This window comes from Taeniopygia guttata, chromosome 2 (genome assembly GCF_048771995.1).
Source record: "Taeniopygia guttata chromosome 2, bTaeGut7.mat, whole genome shotgun sequence".
Classification (NCBI taxonomy): Eukaryota; Metazoa; Chordata; class Aves; order Passeriformes; family Estrildidae; genus Taeniopygia; species Taeniopygia guttata.
Window position 1 is genome coordinate 6,986,982 of NC_133026.1, and position 27,982 is coordinate 7,014,963.

Below are 27,982 nucleotides of genomic sequence, written 5' to 3' on the forward strand. Positions count from 1 at the left end.
ATCATGTCAGGCCATGCAGCTGGGGCCCTGTTTGACATGGGTGAAAGAATGTTCTCACAAGCAGGAGAGTGTGGGAGCTGTGCATGATGTCAGTGGTGTGGAATAACGAGTGGAACGTGTTGGCTTTAGCTGGGGTTATTTTCTTCACAGTATCTAGTGGCTGGTTGGGATTTGTGCTGAGCACAGGGTTCATAATACAGAGATGTCCATTTTGGGAAACGGGAGTTCAACTTGGAGGGTGACTCCACCAACCCAGGCAGGTGCTTTAGAAAAGACTGGACGTGCTCCGGCCGCTCTGCGTGCTAGGCGGGACTCGAGGACCTCCAAGCTCTTTCCCAATCATACTGACTCGGCAGTGCCGAGCCCATCACCAAGCCCCGAGCACGCCGCAGACACAGCCCCGCACCGTTCCCCCTCAGGGCCGGGCCGTGACCCGCCATGGCGGCGCGGCCGCGGGCGGCGGCGCAGGCGCGGGGGGCGGCGCTGGCGGCGGCCGCTGCGGGCCCGCCCGCGTGGAGCCCGCGCCGGGGGAGCCGGCGGCCGCCCGGATGGTGGCGTAGGGCCCGCACTGCCGGCCCCGCAGCATGGCGAGCTGCCTGCCGCCCTGCGTGATCGACGGCGGCACCGGGTGAGTGCGGGCAGGGGCGACCGGCTGCCGGTCCCCGTGCTGAGGACGGGGGGGGGGTGTCTCCGCGCCGCGCCCCTCCGCCGCCTCCTGCTGCCGGCGAGCGCTCCTGCCGAGTGTCCCGGTGGCCTCTCGGCTTGCTGAGGGTTTCTCTCCCCTCCGGCCTTCAGCGCGCCGGTGCTCATCGCTCTCGTCCTCCCTGTGTCTTTGCTGCCCTTGCATCGCTCCGGAGCGCGGAGCGGGGCAGCCCTGCCGCGTCCCCGCCGTGCGTGTTTCTGGGTGCCCTCTTCGCCTCTCGGGACGCGTTTTCGTTTGTGTCCTCTGGCTGTGAAGTACTGCATGATGCAAGTGCTAAAATTGGGGACGGCTGGTTTCAGAAGGGGAGAGGAGGCAGGAGCCCGCACCGACAGCGGTCCAGAGGCGGTACCTGGGAAGGCTCACGGAGGTGCCCGAGCCGGGGGCAGCCCTGTCGGTGCGGTGCTGGACACCGAGCCCGGCAAGCGCCGCTCCCCTGCACTGCTCCCCCTGCACGGCTCCCCTGCACGGCTCCCCTGCACCGCTCCCCTGCACTGCTCCCCTGCACTGCTCCCCTGCACAGCTCCGGGCCGCTCTCGCTGCGGGCTCCTGCCTCCTCTCCCCGTTTGAAACCAGCCGTCCGCAATTTTAGCATTTTCGGCTGAGGTGGGAGCGCGCTGCCTTGCTCTAACGATGCGCTCATTGGGTCATCACTTCACCTTTCTCGGATCAGTGTGAGATTTTTTTTTCCGTACTTAACCAAACCACGAGTTTAGTAACTCAAGTCTTTGAGGGCAGGAATTGCAGAGGATGTGCTTGGGAGGCGTTTCAGGAGCGGGTCTGTCCTACCTCTCTGTGTTAGAGAAGACCTGAATGGATATTCAGCATCCAGTCCTGCTGTGCCTTAGCGGGGAGGTGTCAGAGGGAGCTGTAATTCAGCTGTAATACTGAATCTGTGGTGTGCTTCTGCTAATTAATACCTTTCCTTTGGCCCAACAGTTACAGACAGCTCTGAGGAGAGGAAGTGAAGCACCGGTCCATGAGTAACTATTCATGCAGTAGCTTTACTTGTCAGACTCGCCCTCACTGATTGCATTAATATAGCCTTTCCTCTGCAAGGAATTTGCAACACTATTTTAATTTCTTTACTGTTGGGAAGGTTATTTTAAAATTTCCTGAACTGAACAATCTTTAAAAAACCAAGCCCCAAACTACTCCAAATCAAGAAACCCCAATCCCTAAGCACTTTCCAGTCTTGTGCCACATTGCCTTCTCCTGAAGAAGTGTGTCACATTTTGAAATATGTCTATATTAAACTGTCATGAAAGTTTTAAAAATCTTTGCCTGTTTCTGCTTATACTTTAGCTTACCAGTAACCAGCTCTGTTCCCTCAGCAGGGAAAACTGGAGTTCACAGCTGGGTACTTCAGAAGTAGAATAGAGACCAGGTTCTACCTTGTGTCTAATTCTGCTTGCTCTTTAGATACCTCCTGGTAGTTTCCCGGGTTTCTTCTATATATTTGCTGAAGATACTGTAAGTATCTGTTCTCCACAGATCTGTTGATACCACAGGATTACTACTGGATAGTTTAGAGAGAAATGTGAAGTCTAAGTGGATCCTTTAAAAAGGGTATAGTAGAAACTTTAAAACCCAGAAAATGCCTTAAATGCCAAAGCTGCCTTTTGCAGGAGACCCTCTTGGCTTTCAGTTTGTGGAGTAATTCCAGTGTTATACTAGCAGTAGATGTTGCTGGCCAACAGTTACACAAAATAAATAAGGATAGGACATTGCTTATTGTGCCCTTTCAAAGAAATAAAAATTGAAGTAGAATTTCTAAAATCTGTTTGCTGTTTGCATGGGTAAAGCTGATGGATTTTGTAGGGGAGGGACATGTATATTGTTTTGTTTCAGAAAGGGTTTGGACAGTCCCTAAGTGATGCACATTTGTTTTTCAATGCCTCCAAGTGATCTTGATTCACAGGAGACAACATGGTATCTCTGCTGGTAGGACTTGTGCTTGACTATGTTGTAGGGCACTCAAAAATGGAAGACTTTTCAGCAAAGAGACTACTGAATGTGAAGTATGTTATCTTGCAGAATTCAGGATGGAACGAGTCTGAACAAAAGCAGCCAGAAGAAGTAGCTTGACTCATTGATACGCAGTCTCTGGAATTTTCCTCTGTGTGGGCTGAAAACCTTCTTATTGTTAGAATGAATCTATTTTGGATTACAAGCTTCAAACAATTCATTCAAATTATTCATGAAAGGGCTTTCAGATCAAAAATTGGGAAGAGCATAGCAGAAAGGGAAAGGTATATGCAGACATGCACTGTGAGACATTGTGTATGTAAAACACACTTTTCTACTTAAATCTCTGGTACTGAATGAGGTGTTCTGTCCAGCCACTAATCCATCTTTTTTTCCATGTAAGGGGTTTTAAGAAGTTTGTTAAAATAATGGTTTTGTTGTTGTTTTGTGCATAAGGAGGCTTGCTTAATATACTGTAATTTGCAGCCACATGCCTCAGTCTGTAAATGCCACAATTCCTCACAAAAAAGTAAGAACAGGTGTATAAAAATAGTTACAGACCTTCAGTGAGAAACATATTTTTATAGCAGGACAGGATAATGTTCCTTTAGTCTGTTGGATGTAAATTTTGAATTTCCTTTGCCATAAACTGTTCACTCTTTATTCACAAATCTTGCAGAAATAGTTAATAATTTGCTATACTCTTTTCCATTAGTATTTGCAAATGATTTGACATAGTGCCATTTTGATGCACTACATCTTGATTTTCTCTGCATGAGATTCTCCTCGTGATCAGTTTACACATTGCTGTCACTCTTTTTGTAGAGAAGGGCATGCTATTTTTAGTTTCTTAGGACTACCAGGGCTTTTTATGTTGCTGTTTTAAATAGCTTTAGACTTCATAACTAGTTTTATTAATTGGCATTTAGCTGTGGGACATCAGAACAGTAGTAGGTGGGTGAGCAAAACAAAGGTATCTTAAAATACCTCTCTTCAATGCATTTGCAGATGCTGAGGAGTGCTTCTGATTTGGGTGTATTTTATTGAAGCCATTACTTTTTAGTAAAGAAAAAGTACTTTGGTAAAGTCTTACAGGTGAGTTTAGAATTAAATACTTGATTTCTGGGACAAGTGAGCTGGGCTGGGTCTTAAAACTTGAAGTGTAAAGTGTATGTTGATGATGTTGCTAATAAAGATAGCTGGAGCCTTAGAACATGCTATGTTTCCCCTCTCTTACCATATTTCTGATGCCTAGTGAATTGCTTTAGCCAGGTATTACCTCTGCTTTTCACATGTGAGACTTGTGAACAGGTATTATTGTAATTGCTGTTCTGGGTCTAAGGGAGCTTGAGTTAATTAACTGTTGTTTATAATCACAGGCTTCAGTCCTGCAAAGTGCTAGGCTTTCTCAAGAAACCCAGTGGCTTTACTGTACTCTTTATTCTTATAGTGGCTGCTGGTGCTCTTGGGTAAATTGTGCAGACAAAATAGATTTTTTTTTTTCCTGTTTGATATTTTCTCCTTCATGTCTTCTTAATTCTCATCCCTTGATTTCAAAAGTGCTTTTCCAAATCTTCATGAAGAACTCGTGTTGCAAGTTCCTCAGACATTCTTGTAATAATGATAATAGGGTCTGCTATGGCAGCCTGGCATCACAGGTGTTCTGGCAGCAGTAGCCTGGTAATTCAGCCTCTTAGCTGTCAGGGAAAGTGTTCTATTTACAGAGGCTATTTGTTTGTTTACAGGACTTTTCAAAGCATTCTGCTATTTTTAATCAGGTCATATTTATCTTTTCAGAGTTTTTTTATGTGAATGTAACACATTGTTTTAAAGATGTGGACCAAAAAAGCAATTGAGAGTGATCAATGGTAAAATGGTCACATTTAAGCTTTGCTTTTTTGCATACTTGTACAGAGAAAAATTTTATGTCTTGTGTTTTTAGATAAAGCAGCTGCTTGACTTTGTGATTTGTTCTCATGCTTTGGGAAGAATTTTCCTAAACATATCTCTTCTCTCTAAAGTGGTTAAGGGTGCAGCATCTGCTTCCAAGTGCAGTCCATTTGTGTATCTTCAGAGTCCATTCTTGATGTAAGTTTTTCCATTTTGGTGGGACTTCAGAAGAGAACAGGGTTAGGATGCAGAGGTTTGTGAAACTCATTTGTAAATGTACTCATCACCTGGTCAGAACAGTATGGAAGAGACCACACTATTTTTAGAAATTTCTTGTTTCAAAAACATTTAATTTCTAGAGATTTAAAAAAAATGAGTAGTCCTCCAAATCCCATTGCATTAAATAGCTTAGTCTATTGGATCAGTTTTCTGCTAATTTTTAGTGCAGTATCCTATATTTTGGCCTGTTTCCAGTAGGTTCCTATCTCACTGGCAACAAATTGCTGCTTTTAATGAAATTAAGTTGGAATACTGATTATCTACACATTCCGCTACAGCTGTCTCTGTAATTTTACAGATCACAAGATGTTGCATTACCATTAGTCTGCTAGGCTGTAACCCAGGAGAAAGAAAACTGTTTTACATGCTTAAATATTCATTGAGAAGGGACTGGAGACCAGGTACCCTCTATAACTGTTAAAGTCCAGAACCTTTCCAGTCAGTGAATATTTAAATATTGTGTAGGAAAGGGAATAGTTTCTGTAGGAGGTGCTGGAAATGGGTCACCCAAACACTTTAAGGTACCCTTGAGAGGTGGAATGAGTTTGGGTCCTGCTGGGCACAACAGAGATCTGGGACCAAGTCTGCCATGTCTGAGGCTCCTGGGTAGAAAAGAGTGCACAACTCCATAATTTATTTTCCTTTTCTTCCTGAGTGGTCTTGGGAGAAATTTGAGTTTCCCTTCCATTTGGTTTTGTCAAAAACACTTGAAATGTGGCTGCCTGTTCCAGTCTGTCTCTTGTTTGATCTTAAGTAGATTTTTTTTTAACAGATTTTGTTTTTCTGCTTATTTGCTTCACCATTGAACTGAGAATTTAGTTATTCTCTTAGTTTTAGCATTAGTCTTCCATGGATTAATGGCATGCAATAGAAATCTTTCCATATGTTACCTTCTGTGAGATTAATTCTTTGAAGAGATTTTTTTCATTATACTGAGAAATAAACTTATTTGGTAGTTTTTTCAGGAGGAGAATTAAGCCAGGCTAAAAATGAATCTGTAAAATACTGAGCTGTAGGGGTTTGGTAACTTTACAAATTACCCTGTTTGGGGGGATCTGATCCAGTCTAGAGAGGAAAGCTCTTGCAGACTGGTAGCCCCAATTGACTTTTAGAGAGTGTTTTCTTTTTTTAATGCTGTGAGTGGGTGTGAGTTTAGCATGTGTGTTGAGGGGGAAATGATGGCAAACTGAACTCACCTCTTGGCCAGACTTTAGTTTAAGAAATGAGTTCTGGTTAGACTGCAGGAACATTTTAATTTATTCATGCACACAGATATATAAAAATTTCATGAAAAGTATATATATGTATTTACATGTATTGTATGTAGATATTGTCTTTGGTTTTTGTCACTGAGGCTTGAAAGGCTTTTTTTCATTATATTTCTGCCTAATTGTCATTTCTAAGTCTTGAAGCTGATTCCTTTAAACAAAAATAAATTATTTCCTTGCTTTTCATTATGTTCATTTGGTCATGATTCATTTCAGAGAGAAAAATAAGAGGAAGTGGCCTGTACTAGTCTTAAATCCCAGAGGAACTCCTGTTGTAGCTTGTTATGTTTTACCAATATTCCCTAGGGTAGGCCTCATTCTAAAATGTGAAGAATCTATGCAATAATAATCATAAAAAGAATTTTTACTAGCAATGTCCTTCTTTACAGTCAGTCTAATTTAACATCCTGATTATGTTTTTCTGAGAGCCACAGCAAGTGTGCATAAACAATTTGGATTTGACTGAAAGCATATGTCTGTATAATGATGATTAAAAACCCAACAAACCCTTGCCTGCAAAACACAGTCCTTGTCTTTTTAGCCTTGGGGGGAATGGCTTTTTAACTATTGTTTGAAGTCTATTGAAGCTACAGCTTTGAAGAGAAGTTGAAATATAAATATTTAAGTCCAAGGTCATTGATAATTCAATTTAGATTAATTCCTTTATCTAAGAAAACTCTGATACTTAATGAGTATTTTTATACCAAGTAGTCTGTAAAGAGGAACCTACTTTTCAAGCTGCTAATGAAGATACAAACCTCTGCTTTGGCCATGGCATAGTATTATTTGCAAATATTGAGAGCAGGATGCAGACAAAGACTTTAAATTCACTTTAGGACCTAGACTGGGATTGGTCTAATTTAATAATATCATGGCTTTAGGTTTTTTGTGTAAAAATGATGTGAACAATGCCAATTCCCTCAAATCCTGCTGCTGCTGTACTTGTGTTTCAAGCTAATGGCAATATTCAAGAATGACATCAGTCTCTGCAAGCACTCAATCAATTTAGTTGGGTTGGTTTTTCTTTTAACACTGTTTCTGACATGGGTTTTGTTGTCATTGTGGGGTTTTTATTTTTTTTTCCCCTAGGCAGTACAGCTAGGAATTTTTCATAGTCTGGGATGTTAATTATTTCTAGTTGCTAAATACCTGGAGTAGCTTGCTGTCACTAACAGCTGTAGAAATTCTTAAGTTTTATGTGAAAACTTCTTTATTTTTTTTTCTTCCCCCTTCTTTTTCCCTCTCAAGCCTTTAATTGTTAAAATAGATCTTATATGTATATTGAAAGAAATATCAATGCTTTGTACCATCTGCTGCCCATTTTTAAAGCATTTCATCAGTGCAGGCTTGCTTTGGTGTTGTACTGATCTTTTATCACACACAGATAATATACCTGTGACAAAGTGAGTGGTTTGTTCAAGGCCTGAAAGGGAATTGTATCAGGATTGTCACAAGAGTTCTCTCCTGTGGTTTATACTTGTGACACTGTATTATTTTTTTTTTTCCTGTACTTGAGGATATTAAACAAATATGTAAAGTCTAGGGCTCTCTTTGGTCATGGTAATTAAAGGGTAAAATCTGCATTGCCCTATTTTTTTCCAAAGAGTGCAATGTGACCTGCTTGTCCTTTGTCATAGCAGGTCAACAAGATGGAAGAAGCAAGAGTTGAGTTTTCAGACTTGGTAGTTCTGAATAACACTAGCAAAATTTATAAGCTGAAGTAGTCTGAAAAATAAATTAACACCTAAAGTATTTACCACTTCGAGTTTTCTTTTCAGCAGCATGATACTTGAAAGCATAACCCAGAAAATGTGGATGTGGCGTGTGATGCATGTTTCACCTTCGCTTTAAGAAGTGGAGTGGATTTAAAGTATTTTTTCTTCATGTTTTTGAATCTTAAGTGCATCTAATGACCTGATGATTTTTTTTTTTTAATTTCCCTAGGTATACAAAGCTTGGCTATGCAGGAAATACAGAACCTCAGTTCATTATCCCATCATGTGAGTTGATTTCTTTTGTCCCTCCAAATTGTAACATACACTGCTGTCACTGAGCACTTTGAGGATTAAATGTTCTTCCAACTCCCAACTCAGCCCTGGTAGTCCCGTGTCCATCTGGGAAGTGATACTCACGTGTTAGCATCTTTGACTGGAGCGCAGCTAAACAGAGCTCCTTGTCTGCAGTTAGCTGGGACTGTTGCTCATTAAACCAGCTCTTGGTTGCTATGACAAAGATGAAGAGAACTCCAGTCCAATTTCCTTTTTATCTCCATTATTTTTTGGCTAGGACTCTTGAGTAGACAGAATGCAATTTACCTCCTGTCTACCTGCCACCATGGTTACAGCCTGGATAATCTGGGGGAAGGCTCCCAATCAAATTAAGTACTAAAGTGCAGGTGGTGTCTGCCTTATTTACATTGTCTGGGACTGTAGACAGTTTAATATTCAAAAAAGTTGTTCCTATTAGAAAATGTTCCTTTTGGGTGTGTGTTTACCAATTAAAATGTTCTTGCACATTTAACATGCTTTTGTTGAGCAGATTTACTCTTTAATTTTTTTGTGTGTTAAACTTGTTTAAAATGTTATACTTTTCTGGTGTTCTTGATTTTAATTGACATCTTAATAGTTTTTCTGAAATGCTGTGTATATATATATATATAGTAGTACTATGTATTTACATCTATAATGGCATCTGTTACCTCCACTTACATTAAACACTGCTTTTTACTTTTTGTAAGCTTTTCCAATTAACTGCTTATTAATGCATCTAGACTACCTTGTAGCTACCCATGGGAGAAAGTATAAAGATGAGGAAATTATAAAGGTAATTGATGGCCAAAGAAGAGGACACATGTTCTTCACCAGGTGTAGCTGCCTACTGCTTACAGTCTCTCTGTTTTAAGTATTGTAAAATTTGAAACCTAAACCACTGTTAAAGATTTAAATGTCTTATGTTAAAGAAGTGGGATGGCAGGGATTTCCTGTGAATTTGCTATAAATCCTGTTTTATACAACTATAAACCTGTTGGTGGGTAGATGTTTTTCCAAAAGAATTGTTTGCCTATGAGTAATTTTTTGGTGCTAGTAATATTTGGTGTGTTTGTGGACGATGGCTGCCTACTCTGCAGTTTCTGCTATATGTTATTTAGACCCTGATTATGACCTATTAAAAGAAAACTATATAAACAAGGTTACATTTTAGCAGTACTTCATTCCCTTTTTATTTTTAGCTTGCCCCAGATTTGATTTTTGCTGTCTCATATTCTTGCCTACAGCAGTCATCATCTAATAATTTTAGTGATAGTTGAAGGCTGCTAATGGGAAACATAAGTGTCTCCAGAGATTTCTCTGTAGCCCTGAAAATTGATTTCTCCCCTCCTTCTTTCTTCTTTCTCACCAACCAGGATAATGACTCGAAGACTTATTTTTGAATACACAGTTTATTTTCCTCTTCTCCTGTGCTCTTCCTCTTTATTCTAGAGTTGGGACTCAGAAAATCATGTTGCTTACTAGAATGCTGCACTTGTACAGGTTTAGTGACTGCTGTAATCTGTAACAAAATGCATTTTCAGTATTTTCTGTGAATTACTATGTACAAATAATGAGAGATGGGTGACCAGAATCCTGCAGGATGCATTGAGAATGAACTCGGCTCTATTGGCTTGTCAATAGATCACTTATATAATTGCTACTTTTTATATCCCAATTTTTATTTGTGGAAAAGAATCTTTAAGTAAACAAACATCACTTGGCATTTAGCTGTTTTCATTTTGTTTTGATTTATTTTTTGGGTTTATTTTAAGGTATTGCAATCCGAGAGTCAGCCAAAGTGGGGGACCAGGCTCAGAGGAGGGTAATGAAAGGTGTTGATGATTTGGACTTTTTCATAGGAGATGAAGCCATAGATAAACCTACCTATGCTACAAAGGTGAGCATTCAGGAGACTTTGACAGCCTTTCCCATGTCTCAGATTTGTATGATAAAATGTTCTAGGACTTCTGGATATTCAAAACATGTTTGCATTTTTTGTAAAGTATTTTTATTGCTTTTAAAAAACTGATTATTTGGTTCATGGCTTTACCCTTTTTTAGATATCTGTTTTACTGGTGCTGTCTTGTGTGGTTAGTGTTTGTGTAAATATTCATTGATACAGTGCAGCTGTTCAGTTTTCAAAATTCTGAGCTATTAAAATAGTCATATACACTGAATATTTAAATTCTTGCTAAAAGTGTGCCCTTTTGACATGGCATACAAACTGGGAAATGTGTTGGATACTTTTGCTTCAGGGAAAGTCACAATTGTTTTGTGAAAGGCTGTCTTCAATGCAGCTTTTCTGTGAATCATATTTTCCATACCCTAGTAAAGGACTTCTTGTACTTAAAAAGCGTTACTGGCTTATGAACTATGTGGAAAAAAATCATATTTTATATATCCTTCTGTGTTACTTAAATGTCAGCTGTGTTCTTAACATTGAACAAAATGTAAACACCAACCCTGCCAGAAATTTTAGGTGAAAAATATATAGCCTATATGGTCTTTATTTCTTTTTATAATATGGAAAGGCATATTGAAGCCAAGTACGATTCCCAACTTTTTAAGTGATAAAATTTATACAAAAAGAGATTAAAACACAGTTCTGCAACAGACTTAACAAGGAATAGAGTCTGGATTCTGGCTGCTAGTCCTGCAAGGTAGAATTGGGCTTGGAAGTACCTAGGAGCAGGAGGTAACTTTGAATTGTGCCTCTGAATTGAAGTCAGGATGGGTTTGATGATTTGAGGTGTCAGACTGTTCCTGTTGCTGCCTTTCTTTGTCCTTGCATGATCCAGTGCTGACAAGTTTTGCTGTTGCAGTGGCCTATCCGACATGGAATTGTTGAAGACTGGGACCTCATGGAGAGGTTCATGGAGCAAGTAATTTTTAAGTACCTTAGAGCTGAACCTGAGGATCACTATTTTTTAATGGTGAGTTAATGAGGCCTGGTAAGGAAATAGTTTTGTAAGAGGAAAACCAAATACCATTCCAAGCACAAGTAGCTCTGCTGGAGGATTTTTCTCTGTATATCTTATTTCTCTAGCAATGACAGGGTTTGGGTTGGGAGGAGAAAGCTAATCTTTAAAGCTGCATTATAACTATATTCTGTTAATTTTGTGATGCAGGCTACTGCAGGTCAGCTACTTCTTTTGAAAATCTTCAAACACTGTTTAAATTCTGTTTGAAATTTTTTGAGCGCACTGAGGATTTTAAAAGTTTGATTACCAAAACTTTGGTACCAAACTAATCAAGGCAGGATCCTATTGAGGTGCTTTTTCAAAACTCTTTGTTTTTGCAGACAGAGCCTCCACTGAACACACCAGAAAACAGAGAATACCTTGCAGAAATCATGTTTGAATCCTTTAACATCCCAGGACTTTACATTGCTGTGCAGGTGAACAAAGTGAATGCATTCTTCTAAAGTAGAAAACAACTGCAGTGTTTTGGTCTTTTGTAGGAACCTGTGTAAAATGTTTGAAACGGTACTTTTTGAGGGTATAAATTAGAGCACTCTGCCTGGTTCTAAACATAAACTCTGTGTGCTGTAGGCAGTGTTGGCCTTAGCTGCCTCCTGGACGTCACGGCAGGTTGGGGAGCGGACTCTGACTGGGATTGTCATCGACAGTGGTGACGGAGTGACACACGTGATCCCCGTGGTAAGGAGCAGGATGCACTTTGAAATCAGCACTGCTTTGGACAGGGTTTGTTTACTGTAAATTTAAATAAGATGTGCCAAATGAAGCCTCATTTTAAAATTTTTAGTATTGGCTGGGACTTCTTTCCTTGCAAAAATATGTATTCCATTATGTATTAATTTAGCTGGAAGCCCACAGGAATGTCACAGTACCATCAATCCAGCTTTTAAAAGGCTATTTCTATGTAAAAACTTACCTTCTGTTACTGTGATGCCTCAGTTTTCTTAAATATCAATGATTATCATGGGTTTATGGGTTATATATGGGTGATTATGATTATTATGGGTTTATGTCTCGCATGCTAAAAGTATCTGAAAAGAAATGTCGTAATTTTTTTGACACCCTGCATTCTGACTCTAATATATCTGGTAATGTGTGCTTTTTAAATGATTTATTGTATTTTATTGTTTCTACTCTGCTTATGTGGAAACAACTACAAATTTGTAAAGTACCTGTTCTTATACATGATTAATCTCATCAGTTCAGTTATGTGAGGATGTTAAAAATACAGAGTTATCTGTGCATGCTGACATCCATTGATGTAATTTTGTGTATTTTTGAACCATAGTGTGTCCTTGAATGATCAGGTATATTAGAAATGAAAATTCGATTCCCTTTAACTTCATCTTGCATTGTGGTGTTATCTTGATCTTCTCAGTGTTTTGTCTTATGGGCAGTGCTGATAACAAACTGCATTTACTGCATGAAACTCTGAAAAGTTTAAAACAAAGCAAGTGAAGAAATAGTGGCTCAGCAATATCAGTCAGTGTTTTCAGTAAATGCATCCTAAAAAAATCAGCAAGTAGATTTCTTGGTTTTGTTGTGCTTATTGTAAGATCCTACTTCTGTTTCCGTTTTCTATTCCTATGTGATTTTTCTTGTCTGAGACTTTTAAATTTATACTTTCTTCTATTAATTTTTCACTCTCAAACAGAACACAGGTAGTTTATTTATATTACGTTGCTTTTCTGATGATGTCATAAAGGAGCCATCAGATCTGACTAATATGTACAGATCTGACTGATATCTTTATCACTTGTGTATCTGTTAGTCAATATCTGTTTATATGTGGTAATCAAGGTCTTTAAATAAAAGTGATAGCCACCTTGCAGTGGGGTGCACATTTTTAGAGTGATTTTACAGTTTCAAGATTTTACTTTTAATAGAAAATCAGAGTATTATCAAAATGAATGTTAATTATTGATACACAATATATTTTCCTCATAAATATGTCTTTTTCTCTCCTCCATAGGCAGAAGGCTATGTAATTGGAAGTTGCATCAAACATATTCCTATTGCAGGTAGAGATATTACTTACTTTATTCAACAGCTTCTAAGGGAAAGGGAGGTAGGAATTCCTCCTGAACAATCTCTGGAGACAGCAAAAGCCATAAAGGTACATCCTCTTTTATCTCTTAATAAATACATAGTAAATCTCTGTGAGCTGATGTTTTGGCTCTAGCAAGTTGCCAGTGGCTCTCTTAAAAATGCAGATGTAGGTAGTGTGTTACAATTACACCAGCTTCTGGTGGTTTATCCAATCAGGTATGGGGGAAGGAGAAAGAGGAAGAAAATATTCATGCTAGACTGTTTGGAGTGAGTATGTTCTTCAGATTAAATCAGCATTTCAACTTTGGAGTTATTTAAAATTTGCTTTGTAATAGAACTTAAAAAAAAAAAAGAAAAAGTAGGGTGATTGTGTATGCCTGCTCTTGCAGTAAAAGCTTGCCCTTGAAATTCTTTATTGTCACAGACCTGGTGTTGGGGATGTTTTCATTTTGAGAGAGGCAAATGTAGCTCAGTCAGCGTGTGCAGCCCTTTGGAAGCAAATGGGCCTCGTGCCTTGTGGGGCTGAGGCTTCAGTAGTGATTTGGGTGGGAAAGTCCCTTGAACATCTTCATCTGTAAAAATGTATGCATTTTTCTTTTCTGATTGTGTTGCCCTTCAATTCACTGATGTACTAATGATTTCAGCTGTTTTTAATGCCTGGTGTTTCTCAACAGGAGAAGTACTGTTACATTTGCCCTGACATAGTGAAGGAATTTGCCAAATACGACGGGGACTCTCGCAGGTGGATCAAACAATACACGGGCATCAACGCCATCAACAAAACCAAGTTTGTTATAGATGTTGGTTACGAGAGGTTCCTCGGACCAGAAATCTTCTTCCATCCCGAGGTAAGGGCAGGGAATAGCTGTGCTGAGCTGTGCCATTCCCGGTGCCTGGGCGCCATCCCGTGGCAGCGAGGGGCCAATGAGTCCCCTGAACAGGAGCCAGGTGCACTCACAGGTAACGTCAGCACAGCAGAAAACTGTTTTTGTCATGTCCAGTCTAATGTTTAAAACATCTTCTGTTCTAAACATTCTGTTCTGTTCCTGTTTCAATCGGAACTTGAGAACTAATTGTTTCATTTCACAGTTTTTGTATAGCATTTTCCTCTATCAGCAGCATTTTAAACAAGTCTGCCTTTATACTTTGTATGCTGCCAATCCCTTTGGGCGCTACCAAGCATGGCCTTGATGATATTCTAAATATTGGGTGCAGACTTCTGATACTGAGTCAGTTTGTAAGGCATGGATGATAAATTTATCCTTGAAGGAAGACTATTGAAATCTCTCTTGGTGTGGTCACAAGTAGTATGTATAATTCTGGGAAAGATTACTGTACCTCATCTCTCTGATTTGTGATAGTTCAGTTTGAATGAGTTTCAGGATATTGTTGAGAGGAAGGAGTCATGTTTTAATACAGGTCTCTCCATTCCTGCACATTTAGCTGAATTTATTCAGGCACCCATAGTCTGTACTACTTATTAAAAACTTATTAAAATCCACATCAACATTGGTGAAGTTTCCCTTTTTCTACCATCCTCCTTGGAAGAATATTAAAAAGCTTCTCTCTACCACCTTTTGTCTGAATTCCAGCTTTAATCTTCTGTGGTCAGTTTGTAGCCATCTGATCTTCTGCCAGTATTAAATCTCTGGACTAAGTATTTTTTCTTCCCTGCTGTTTACCAATGTGATTTAACTGAGAAGCACTGAATCCCATATCAGACATAATTTCAAGAGTTTCTCTTTCCATAGTCTCTAAAAAGACTCTTGGGAATGGGATAAAGAACCAATTTCCATTTTTTTCATTTCTTGGTAGTTTCTTGACTCTGTATTGAAAAAAACCACCCAAAGTTGAACTGACTTCCTAGACAAGAAAAACATAATAGATGATGTGTACTGCATCCAAAGAGAATTTCTTGTTGTGTTTCATTAGCTCCTGACTTGAAAGTGTAGCAGCTTAGCTAGGTAAAAGCTGCCTTTGGTAAAGTTGTCTTGTAATATTTTCCTATTTTCAGTTTACAAAATTTTTTCTGAAGTCTTTAATACTCCTGAAGTTAGGTCTTGGGGTTTGTGGCTATCCAGATTATTTCTCTACTTTTTAAATTATAGATTTTATTTGCTGTTCTCCAACCATATCATATTGGCTGTCAGACTGCAATTTTACATTCAGTTCTGTTGTCCCTATTCTGGGATGATGTAATACCCTGCCTCTCATTTCTACTCATTCCTTTTTACCTGCTGTTTTATCAATATCTTTATGGCGAGCTCAGGAGTTTTCAGGCTCTAGTTTATTCAGATGAAAACTTGGTGTGAAGCAGCTTCTCTTTTGGTTTATGTGGCTTCATTTTTTTGCTTCTTGCATGATTAATTCTTACTGTGGAAGTTAGTTTGAATTCTTGGGAAGTGCTCCCATCATTCTTAGGGCTCCTGAGCTCCAAGCCAACTTCCTTTGCTAATTTTCTATCAGCTTAGTGTACACTTGTTAAACTTCGCTGTTGTTATTTGTTCATCCATGTAGATACCACATCTTGTTTTGAGTTTAAATCCCATGTACTTCTACACAAAAGCTTATATCTAGAATAATATATTATGATGTATCAGTAATTAATTTAATTTTTTTTAGAGTTTACCTTTGGAAAGGAAAAAGACATGGGCTATTATCAGTTATTTTCTTTAAAGCTGATGTTAAGTTTTAAGTGGAAAATTTCCACTAAATTGTTTTCTAGCATTAGCGACTCTTAACTCTCTAATTTTGCAAATGCAGAAATTTACATTAGCACTGTGTTCATGTTTGCACTGATGGGGGCTTTCACTTAAAACCTTAGACTAATTATACTTTTTTGAATGTTAGATACTTACTGGGCTTGGGAAAAAAAAATCTTGAATTTTTGGTGGAAATTTAACTGAAGTATTTTAGTAGTATTAAGATCTTTTTGCAGGGAAACATTCTGATTTGCAGCTGGTGTTTTTAGTTTCACTTGAAAGGAAAGGCAGGACCACAGTGAGTGGTAACAGTGTGTTTAATATTGCAGGAAAAATCAAACTCATCTTGCAGGCAATAAACATGCATAGTGCATAAATTGTAAACAGTGAATTTCTGACCAAGGAAGAGAATCTGAGTTTCTTGGCAGGAAAAAAAGAAATTCTCATTTCCCTTGCAGAGAAGTGTTTAATGTAGAATAAATGGTGAGCAAGACTTGAAACTCCCACTCGTCCCCTATTATAAAGTCTCTCCACAGTCTTATTTATGTCTTTTTTTATTTCTCTGTTCTTTGGAGGAAAAACCTAATGCCTGTTGTGTTTCATTTCAGTTTGCTAACCCTGATTTCATGGAATCCATTTCGGATGTAGTTGATGAGGTCATACAGAACTGTCCCATTGATGTCCGGCGGCCGTTATACAAGGTATGGCCTTTCTCCTGTAAGCTTCATGTCATTTATTTCAGGCTTAAATACAGCATCATGATCAGGAGCATGTGCATGGCTACCACTTCCTCCACGATGAGGAATGTGAACTTTGGATAGAAATTAAACAAAGTGCCACTTCTGAATGCCACTAGATATTTGCTGCTTTTTAGTTTTGAAAGAAAAGTTTTTGTAAAGGCTCAATACATAGGTAAGTATTGTCCCTGGGGAGCTGTGGCAGAGGGATGTTATTTGTATCTGACATTTGTAATTTGTAATGTGAATCTGACATGTAATGTGCATGAAGGACTTTTGGTTTTATCCATTTTAAGGGTTATGCTGTCGTCTTACCCCTCTCACTACTCTCCTTCCCCTGCTTTATTAAGTAGTGGTTTCCAATATTTTTTTTCCATAGTCTTGTCTTGTACCTGCCCTTTGTCTGCAGTTTAGTCAGTTCTGCATCACTTAAAAAGTACATGAAAACTGAAAATATTTAAGGTGAGAACAATTAGGCCAGCTTAAACCCAGGGTGTAGTCCAGAGAGTATTTTCAGTTCCTGATTGTTTAAGGAGTGAAAAGTAAGGTACTGACATGCATAGTCCGTGGCAAGCTTTGTCTGTATTGGCAGCACATCCCACATCCCATGGTTTCCTTTTTTCTGCTTGTGCAGGAGCAATACAATTTTGGAAATAACAGCATAAATCTATAGCACACAGAGATTTGTGTGCTAAAGGTGGTAGTGTTCCTCACCTGGTAGAATGAGCATTAAGTTCCAACTAAGTCATGTCTCAGGATATATTTGTAACTATTAAAATTTTACAGTCTTTTCTCCTTGCCTGGTAAACACTCTCTATAATCTAGAATGAGATGTAGCACTCCAGAGCAGATCTGTGGGGCAGGATAAAAGGGGAAGTTGAACTGTTTAACAGATTAATATGTCAGTTCTGCAGTAGATGCCTTTAAAGACTTCAAGCTTAGGTAGCAGCAGGGCTTAAGAGCCCCTTAGTGTGAGGTTGTGCTTAGGGGTGTCTGCTTTTTATCTGAAAGACCAAAGCTTCCTCAGAGCAAAAGATTCTTTGCTTGGTAGGGTAGGGTTTGGTACTGATTAGAAAGTGGTGTTTAAAATTTGAGGTTAAGTTACTTCTGCCTCATCGTAATCAGTAGACAAATAACTTTCCCTTAGCTTGCCACTGATTGAGACTTTGTTTTTTCTTTTTCTGTTTTTCATTATACTTGCTTAATTAAAATAATGTTTCACAATTACCTATGGAATGTACTGAGAGATGTCAGCAGTTATTAATGGTAATAGTTGCTATCTTCTTTAAGCAAGGGCACTTAAAAGGGATGAGCATCTCTTGTTCTCATTGTTTAAAACAGTTATGGATGCAAAAATACTCCACTCATACTTTCTCTCTGAGGTTTATCAGTTCCACTTGCCCATGGTGCTGAGTGCAGGCCAGCCAAGGGCCTGTGCTTTGGAGCTGAGTTTCCATCAAATGTGTTTGGATTCTTCCTCAGTGTTCCTGCAGAAAATACCTAACAGTACCCTTATTGCAGGTTTTATGTGCTATGTAGCCTTTGAATCATTGTTCCACAACCCATCTTTTGATTTCCTGTGGTATTTCTGAGTTTTATTGCCAGTATCCCTGTTTCCTAATCTGATCAACATCTCTCTCACAAGGCCAGTTATCTTACCTCGTGTTGATATTTGGACCAGTAGAACCTTGATAAGACTTCTTTAGCCAGATCTGTGACAACCCAGCCTAAAGGGAAGAAAGCATCTAAGATTTGTAAATGCTCATTGGTCAAAAGAAATTACAAAAGTCAGAGAGTCTGAAAGTTTTATTAATAAATTACACATTTGGCATGGAAATTGGTCTGTTAGTCCCTGACCTACTATCTAAGCACACAGCAGTAGGTTTTGGGTAAGGGGGTAGGGTGAAAGGGAAGAGAGGAATTAAAGAGGGAGAGATTAATTAAAGAAAGAAAGAGAGAAAAAGGGAGCACCAGTCCTGGTTTCAGTGTTGATCCAGCTGCATCAGTCTGGCCAATGCCATATCCAGGGTCTTGGGGGCACCCCCTGGGCTTGGGGTACCTTTTTATGGAGAGGTTTCTCTGCCCCAAATACAGGTTTCTTGCTTTCCATGTAAATTAGTTAACATGTGCAGTCTGTTCTATCAGGCCTTTCTGGAAGTAGGTTGAAGGGCTTTGGGGGCTTTTGGTGGTAGCAATCCCACCCTGTAGTCCATGCCAGCTTCCTCCACTCATTCCTTGTACTGTGTAGTGGTTTGTTCTCATGGACAAATGCCCTACGTGTGCCTGGCCACTCTTTTCCAGCCAAATCCTGTTCTTCTTACAGTGTGTTAATACCAATAGTCCCTGGTTATTACCAGCAAGTCTTGTCTGCTGTTACCAACAGCCCTTGGCTCCACAGCCATTCAGTTATTGGTGTTTGAGACATACACATCAGCCCCTTATTTTCTGGGAATTGAGAGCATGAAAGAATTCCACTTTGGACAGCTCTTTACAGCACCAGTAGAGAGTGGGCTTTAATCACAGTACTTTCCCGTCCTGGCCACAGTTTGAGTTGGTAAGTTTCTTTGAAAGTTCAATAACAGAAATACTATTTCACTTGAGTTGTTATTTGGGCAAGAGGAAAGTTTCCAAGGCTGTTTGCTAAAAGACAGGTGCTCACTTAACTCCTGTTAGTACTGGGAACAGACTGTGTTTCTGTTAAGCTCAAGAAGGGCTTAGTCCAGTGAGTCCTTAGTTTGTCAGGGCTGAGGCCTAATGAGCATTCCTCAGATCCCACTGGGGCCTGGAGTGGGGGAGATGCATCCCTGGAAATCCACCCCACAACTGAAGTCAGCTTCTCTGTGCCTCCACCGGATCCCATAACCTGCAGCAGTTCAATACCAAGCACAAACATCCTTTCACTCATGATGAAGCCTTTTTTAATTGTATAATGATTGCTAGCAATGCACTCTCTAATTCCCATCATTACATCTTAATGTGATTGCTTGGAAAAACTGATTTGTATTCTCTGACACAGAGTTGAGAGTTCTGGATTGCTTGGGATGAATTGCTCTCTGCTAAAAGAGGAAAAGATATGTATGGGTTTGAAACCAGGGGACATGCATTGAAATTTGAAGAAATGAGGTGGTTTTGGTGGGTTTATTATTTAATTGCTTTTTTTGCAAACCTAGTGCTTCAGAAAGCAAAATGAAATTTAAAATGAGCGCTCAAATGAAATGAGAAATGACAGAGGAGATAATTTTTGGATCTTACCATATGGATGAAACAATTTGGCATCCTGGCTATGTTGATCATTCCTGTGTGTTGAATTCCTCTGAAAAATGACCTATCCTGCATGCAGCTAAAAATCTGCATTTGTGGGGCTTGATGAGACATTCCATCACCCTTAGAGTTCTCTAGGAAGAAGGTGTATAGCTCATCTAGTTCTATTTTTTTTGAGAATTTCTTAGCTTCGTTTTTTATTAAAATACTGTTCCACAACCTTTCATTGCACTTACCTCATAATTATATGAATACATAGTATAACTGTTATCTCAGAAATTGAGAGAAATTACAGGGAGAGTGCAGTACCATGATGGGGGCAGTGGTCTGCACATAAATGAGACTTCCCCAGCTTTCAGGTTCCTGTGAGCACACCAGTAAACTCTGTATAACTACTGCACACCCAGCTTGGATCAGTGATGAACATCTGCTCCTGTGGTACAGCCACAGCAGATGCTGGTGTGGAATGTTTTCAGCACTAGTTGGTATTTAAAAGTCTCTTTTCAACATGAAAGTGCTCTGAAACTCGTCCTAACATTTGTCAGTTAGGACATGAGTTTTTGGCACTTAGCGTCAAAAAACACTAAGTGTCAAAACTAACACTCCTGAGTGTAGTTATAATAACTACTAATAGGTGGACAAAGGGCTTTGAAAAGTTTAAAAAACTGCTTGCTGTCCTAAGAAACAGTCTTTTTTGTTAGTAGCAGGTTCAGAAATGATCACTTCTATTCCATGTTCTACTTGATCTTTCTTTTTCCTTATCCAGAGTCTCTCCAGGTACTTCCAGAGTTAAATGAGAACAATATTGACAATTCTGAGGTCCATGTCTTCTCCCAGTACAAAGAATAAAGTGTAGGGTCACTGACTGTCCCAGCAATTGATTTTTTCCACTTTTCTCTGCTTTATTTAGCACAAATACCTGAAAGAAATAATACAAAATCAATTGCATCTGAGGCCAGGTAAATTCTGTCAGAAATATCTCTGAAAGGTCCTAGCCAAGCATGCTTAAGCATTCATGATTGAGATCATGCTGAATGAAATTACAACATCCTTGACCTCAAACTTTTAAGCCAATTTCTCAAGCTGAAAATTCTACGTGAGGTGGGGGACTGTAGGATATTGGTAAATGTGGTGTTTTATTGGAGATGAATTATCCAGGTTTTCTGTGGAAACAGAGGTGCATGGAGAGAAGATTTTGACAAATGGGCTCTTTTCCTAAGAGAAGGTGACTTCTTAGCTGGGTGTGCAGCTGTTGTGGACTCAGATTAGTCTCTCTCAAAATGAAAACTTAGTGAAATAGTAAAGTCAAGCTCGTTGCTACATTTAAGACTTGGGCTGTGCTTGTTGTGTCAGTGTTCACTGAGCAAGTTAAACTCACAAGAGCCCGTGCTCGAACACTGGAAAGGATCTGTGTGCAGGGGCTGACAGGGTGGTAAAAACCCCCTGGCTGCACTTCTGACTTCAGCTGGTGGTGAATAGAAACACCTGGTGCTGCACAGCATGGAGGGTAGATGGCACTGCAGGACTGGCTTTGCTGATCTGTGCTCCAGCACCACAGGAATTCCTGATACTGACCCAGGGCAGAGTGGGGAGGCTCTGGGGTGAGGGAAGGGTGGAAAGGCTGCCAGGCCATGGCATCTGCTGGCACCATGGCAGGACCTGGGAAAGGAACAGCATTCCTGCTGAATACTGCAGTATTCCTGTGGTATTTTAATGGAAACCCCAAGAGATTTACTCTGTCACTGTAGCACACGAGGACTGAGGAGAAGCCCTGCTTATTCCTATCACAGCTGTAAATAAATTAGTAAGATTATTCCTGCTAGTTGGTTTAGCAATAGCTCAGTGCATCTGCAGGATTTTCTGGTTCCTTTATGTATGAGGCATTTTTATGCAGAATGGCACCACCATAAGTCATGCTGAAATCTCTTGTTGTGACTTGAAATGTGAAATGAACATTCAAATCATGATTTTAAGGAAAAATAAATTGTTTCTTTATTATTAGAAGTAAATGTATTTTAAAAACAGTGTTTCTCACAATAAATTTACTTCTTTGTGCTATATTTATTGTTTGGTATGAAACAATATTTATCCTTATACTTTCCATACTGTGCTGGCAAATAGTGCTCTGTTTTAACCAAATTAACAGAGACATGTAGCTTAATTGATTCACTTGCTAATGAAGTACTTGGCTTCAGCTTATGAACCTTCCTGGTTTTACCCATAATAATTTTTATTAACAGTCATATATTGATCTCATTACATGTCTCTGGTGGTCTGGTCACGTCATGTTAACTTTAATTTAGGCTGTCAGCTGGAAAAAAAGGGAAAATGGGACGTGTTGTTCTTACTTGCCAGAAAAGCGTGGATGCTTTTCAGTTTGGTGCTGCAAAGTCTGATGTGTCCAGCTGAGAGTGTGCTCACACCACAGTGCAGTGTGAAGGTGCACAAACCAGTTCAGCACCTTGTGTTTGGTAGTGCTGAGTTCTTCAGGAGCTAATTTCACTCTTTGGAATTTTTATGTGAGCTTGATTTAGTCAGAGATTTCTGTGGCAGGAGCTGGGTTGCTTTGTTGGGTGATTTCATATCTCTGCAGTGTTACATTTTATAGGCATAATACCAGAAATGGTACAAGGAGAAACTCAGAACCACAGGGCTCATAAGAGAAGCAAAAGTTACAGATGAGAAGGGAGAAATTTCTTGTCAGCACTCTTAAGTGATCTTGATGATCTTAGAGGTCTTTTCCACCCTGAATGATTCTGTGATTGGTGTCCACTCCCTGGTCTCCTTCCAGAAATAGCCTACTTCCATTTATTTGCTTGTTGTGGTTAACTTTTTCAGGTGTGTGGGAGGGCTTTATCCCTCTCTGCTAAGGGAACAGTTCTTTCAAAACAACTTAAATGTTCAGCCAGTTACCTATAAAAGTAAAAACTAGCTGGAGGTTCTTTCCATCAGCAGGTATGATAATTGGTGTTAGCTTGAGAAACACGTGGGCTGCTTGGAGCTGTTAAACCAGCTGAAGTGTGTTTGAGCAGAGTAAGATCAGAAGAAGTCTTCTTTAAAGGAATCAGCTGGAAACAGATACTTAAAGCCTAACTTCTTTGATGTCTTTCTCTGGGAGGCCAGAGGATTCTCTGACAGGCTCAAAACCCAAACATCACTAGTAAGCTTTCTCCACAGACGTATTTAGCATGCTTTATTTTATGGTTTTTAAGTAGTTAATGGAATTACTCAGATTTATTCTAGAGAAGATACTTAAGAGGTCAGGGTGGAGGGACGTGTGTGATGCCCCCTTGGTTGTTTTTTGGGGTTTGTTTTTTTTTAATCTGACCATCTTTTCTCAGCTTTATTGTGTCCTTTGTAAGTGAGTGTGGTGTTTGAGGGGTTTGGAATGGATATGGATTCTGCTTTCATTGTAAGTGGGGATTATCTGGCTTCTGACCTGACTTGCTGAGCTGAGAACTTGCTGAAGGCTGTCTGACAAGTCTTCTACTAAAGAGCATGGATTTGGTCTGGTACTGACAATAGTGCAAGGAGCAGGAGAACTGTACCGTATAATTAAACATCTTCTAAATGCAGTTGGTGTCACCCAGTTACTTCTATCCAGAATTCTGCTTAGCCTGCCTGTTCCAGATATGTGATGATGAGGTGACTCATCTTTTCAACATTTGTACCTTGGTGCTTCTGTTCTCCTTGGGCAGTGTTATTGTTGAACTGATTTTGGTGTGTCGAAGTACTTGAATAATCATAATTTGAAGAAGATGTAACTTCTTGGCCTCTAACCCTGGAATGATGGAAAGATCCTCCCAATGATGCTGCTGACTCTGTAGTTACATGAATTGGTCTTGGATGTATTCAAAATATTATTATTGAGTTTATTCTGGAATCTATTTTTAGTAGGAGCATTGTCCACTTTATGGAGTATGCTTGAAGTTTAATTTGCTTTGAAAAGAATTATTGCTTTTGCTTTCTTTGCCAACTTCATTATGTCCAGGTAATATTTTCTGATGACATCTTTTTAATTGCTGTTTCATCACTCAGGTTGGTTGTTGTCTTTTTTTGCCCATTAGCAATTTCCTTTTCCCAAGTGGAGTGCATGACCACTTTGATGTAGGGGAAGAGATGTTCTTGTGTATGGGGAGAGTAGGGGGAATCCTCTCTCCTGCTTTAACTTTAAAATCAGCTGTGATTTCTGGCTCCTTTCCTCTTTTCTGTCCTCTTCTTTTCCTTTTGGAAATGTTTCAGTAATGATACTGGGACTTGTGCTTCTTTTCTTGAAAGCACACCTGCCTTGTTATGCATTCTTTTATACTGTAGATAATCTGAAGCTGTGAAGAAATGAGTTTTTCCTACTGTAATGGTTTTTATGATGTACAGGGATTTTTTTTCTCATGAAAAACAAACAGCTTTCTTCTTGCATTACAAGGTAAAAACAAGATTTCCCTTGTTATCTGTGGCTTAAAATCCAAGCATTTCTGCACCCTGCAAGTGTGAACACTTATTATGCATGTCTTTGAGTCTTCAGGTCCATGTGCAGGCTGAAAACAGTGGGTCAGGGATTCTTTCATTATGTGCACAGTCTTGGCCTGCAATGTCAAAATATGTTCCTGAGAGATAATCCTTGGACCTGTGCACAATGAACTCCTGATCCAAGTTCCTCGTGGGCATGTGCCAAAGGCATGTGAGTGGTTTTAGCACTGTGCAAAGGCACATGTGCTGTTTTGTCACGTTGAGTTCTTTTTTCTGATCATGAATTACATTTTTGCTGCCACCGATGTTATGTTCTAGGGGTCCTGTTTTGAATCCCCCCCTTTGAAATTACCTCTGTGTTAGTCTGGGATGCTGCAACGTTATCAGAATTAGGAATGGGAAATTCTAAAATATCTGTTTAGAATCCAAGTACAAGTCCAGGCTGAGAGGCAGTTGGTTCTGCTCTGAAAACTGAGTAATACCAGACTAGCAAGGGAAGAGGCATCATACCTTCCTCTGTGCTGCAGTTCTCTGTGAAGGTGTGTTGCCTTTTTGAGGAACTATGGAAATTATAAAAAGAAAATTGTGTTTCTAGATAATTTTGTAGCTTTTGTAGCTATGTAGTATGATGAGACTTGAGCCTTATTTAGTGTCAGGGCTAAAATGCTTGCTGTGAACATCCCTAGAGAAACTTCTTGATGTAGTATCTTATTTCTACTGCTTTGTGTATGAAGAGTACTAGCTCATGGTTTTAATGGAATCCTCCTTTGTAATAACCCATTCTACGTAAATGTATTTAAAGGAGAAAAGTAGGGGAGCCATGAACTTCCTGTGATTTGGGGGGTGCTGAAAGTGTTCTACCTGCCTTGTCAGCTTCCTAATCATGTTGAAATTCAAATAGTCACCTTTGCAGTGTTGGCTGTTGGGAAACTTGCTTGAAGATGGATTTACAGAATGTGTGTTTAATTTCTGCCCAGAACGTGGTTCTCTCAGGAGGATCCACGATGTTCAGGGACTTTGGACGACGACTGCAAAGGGATTTGAAGAGAGTGGTGGATGCGAGACTGCGGCTCAGTGAGGAGCTCAGTGGTGGTCGGATAAAAGTGAGTGTGTGTTTCAAGTGCATTTATTACATGACTAATGACAGAAATCAAGTTGAAATTTCTCACCTCACTAGTGAAAATGGGCTGTAAAGTCAGTAGGATATGTTTACATGTTGTTAAAAGCACTGGTAGCCTTGCAGTATAAGTCATCTTTACCGGAATCTTAAAATTACTGTGAGCAGTTCTGGTTTTCATTCTAGGAGATGTGTGAGCAGTAGGCCAAGAGGGTTTAACTTTGTGTCCTTCATCATAATTATCATGAAGAGTTTCATGACTTTGTCTCCTAGGGGGAGCATATCTGAGTAATAAGTGAGGTGAATGGAGGGTTGAAGGTGCCTGGTTCTGACCATGTTAAGTTTGAAAACCAGCTAAATATGAACTGTTTTCCTTAGCCCAAACCAGTGGAAGTTCAAGTGATAACACATCACATGCAGCGTTACGCAGTTTGGTTTGGAGGTTCCATGCTGGCTTCAACAGTAAGTCTTCATCAGAGTTATTCTTAATTTTTATTGCATGTTGAATTCTCGGTGTATTTGATCTGAGTACTAAATTCTAAACTTTTTCGTTGTGATAGCCTAAACTGTGTCAAATTCTGGAATCCTTACCCAAGTTTTAGCTCAGTAAAATTTGTACAGGGCCAATGGAAGTAAGGATATAATGAGTTGACATAATTCTGAAGTAGTTTTGATATGATAGTTCCAATATAGTGCCTTTATTCTTTAAATCAGCACTAGAGATTAGTTAGGACATCTGCAATATATAATCCAAATCGATGGTCTTAAATGCAAAAGAGAAGCAAGTACAGGAAAATGGGAGCAATTGCTGTCTTCCAAGTGGGATTTCTTACTGCTGTGCTTAAAAGCAGTCTTATGACCAGACAAACTTCTCTTGATTAGTTGATCTCATTGTATTATATTTCAAAATATAATAGAATGTCGTAAAAGCTGCAGTCTGCAGAAATGCCAAGATGTTATTTATTTGTTGGGATTTTTTACTTATGTTCTTATGCTTTTGGGGGGGATTTGTTTTATATTTTTATAGCCAGAGTTTTTCCAAGTATGTCACACCAAGAAGGACTATGAAGAGTATGGCCCTAGTATTTGTCGTCATAATCCCGTTTTTGGAGTCATGTCATAATGTTCATCCAATGGAAATAAGATCTCTGGTATTGTGCTGGCGAGGAAGCTCATGCAGTGCAGAGGAAGGCAGCAGAGACTGTAAATACTGAAGCAAGATGTGGTTAACTCTGAGGCATTTGGATCACTATTGTGCACTAAAGCACAGCTTTCAGCCCCAAGTCATTTCAGTACAAGCCATTTCTCTGCTGGCCACTCAGAGCCTTTCCTTCTTTCTTCCTAAATGTGAGGTAATTGAAAATAGGTAAGTCTCAGTTTAGGAGGTTGTGCAAATACTACTGAAACTGAATCTAGAAGGATAAGGCAGTGTTTTACTGCTTGTGGAAAGATCTAAACCTTTCCCACTTGTGCCCTGAGTTTGCAATCAAACCTTTAGCAATGGAGCACTAAATACCACATTGCCTTTAGGGGAGTTGGAAGAGATACAGGTACCTACCCAAATGGAATAGATTGCAGGATTGGGACAGTACTTTGTAAATGTAGGTTTTCATATCATTTTGTATTTTATGATATTGCTAGGGTGAGTTGATGACTAGTTCTAAGCATGAACAGCTGTCAATGTCATGGAATGGCGTTACGCATTTCCAGGTGTGAGGCATGTATTGGAGTAGTGCTGGTATATTTTTTGGGGAAAAAATAAGCCATGTATGATAGAAATTGAACTGTTCATGTTTGGATGATGCAAAGTGATTTACAGTATTGTATGAAGTTTATTATAGCCACTGTTCCTTTGTTTTGAATTTTCTGAAGCTGTTTTTTAGGAGATGATGTTTTGTTTTGCTGTTGGTGAGTGGTGGATGACACTTGGGCCTTGCACCAGTGAAATAAAAGCTGTTAACATCTTTATGAATGTTTGTGGTAGTCCTGATTTACTCCCCCACTTCATCTCGTGGGGTTGGCTTTGCATTTGTGTGTCAGTCTGAGTGGGATCACATACACTGAGTATAGAGGAACCCCTGGAGATTTCTGGTCCAGACTCTTGTTTAGTGCAGGGCTCACTTCAAAATCCTCTCTGTTTGCTCAGGACCAGTCAAGTTTCTGTGAATGGAGGTTCCTGAGCACCTGGGCAAGGTGTTCCAGTGCTTAATAACTCTGTTATGGTGGGTACGTGTTCCTGTGTTATGGACAGAGCTTTTGTTCTTCTGTGGTTTAAATCTAATAGAGTAGGAAATCTTGCTTGCCCTGTCCTTGCTGTTATTTATCCTATCTCTGTCAGCAAAGGTTTTATACACTTTGTGTAGCCCAATAAGAATTTTGTAAGACAAATCATTTTGATTTTAGCTTGCATGGAGGGATTGATACCAAGCAATTATTTATTCAGCACTAGTTAAAAATTGAACAAAATGCAACTGCAGGACTCAACCCTGCTTCTGAATGGTTTTTGAACTTAAAGCTCAGCACTCAGGGGAGAAAC

At 39.6% G+C, this 27,982-nt stretch overlaps 1 protein-coding gene across 3 annotated transcripts; it reads left to right on the top strand.

The window, feature by feature from the left end:
* Positions 1-458: 458 nt before the first annotated feature.
* ACTR3B (actin related protein 3B) lies at positions 459-27,414 on the top strand. Of its 3 annotated transcripts, XM_072925308.1 has the most exons (13): positions 490-628; positions 3,677-3,763; positions 8,050-8,105; positions 9,908-10,032; positions 10,958-11,068; positions 11,437-11,532; positions 11,687-11,794; positions 13,086-13,229; positions 13,837-14,010; positions 16,473-16,565; positions 25,307-25,432; positions 25,825-25,908; positions 26,474-27,414. In XM_072925308.1, exons 4-13 carry the CDS (start codon positions 9,961-9,963, stop codon positions 26,567-26,569), a joined length of 1,104 nt encoding a protein of 367 aa, XP_072781409.1. In that variant the 5' UTR covers positions 490-628; positions 3,677-3,763; positions 8,050-8,105; positions 9,908-9,960; the 3' UTR covers positions 26,570-27,414. The 3 variants fall into 3 exon arrangements, with proteins under 3 accessions (XP_072781410.1, XP_030120115.1, XP_072781409.1); XM_072925309.1 differs by lacking the exon at positions 3,677-3,763 and having other exon boundaries at positions 459-628; positions 26,478-27,414; XM_030264255.4 differs by lacking the exon at positions 3,677-3,763 and having other exon boundaries at positions 461-628.
* Positions 27,415-27,982: the final 568 nt, after the last annotated feature.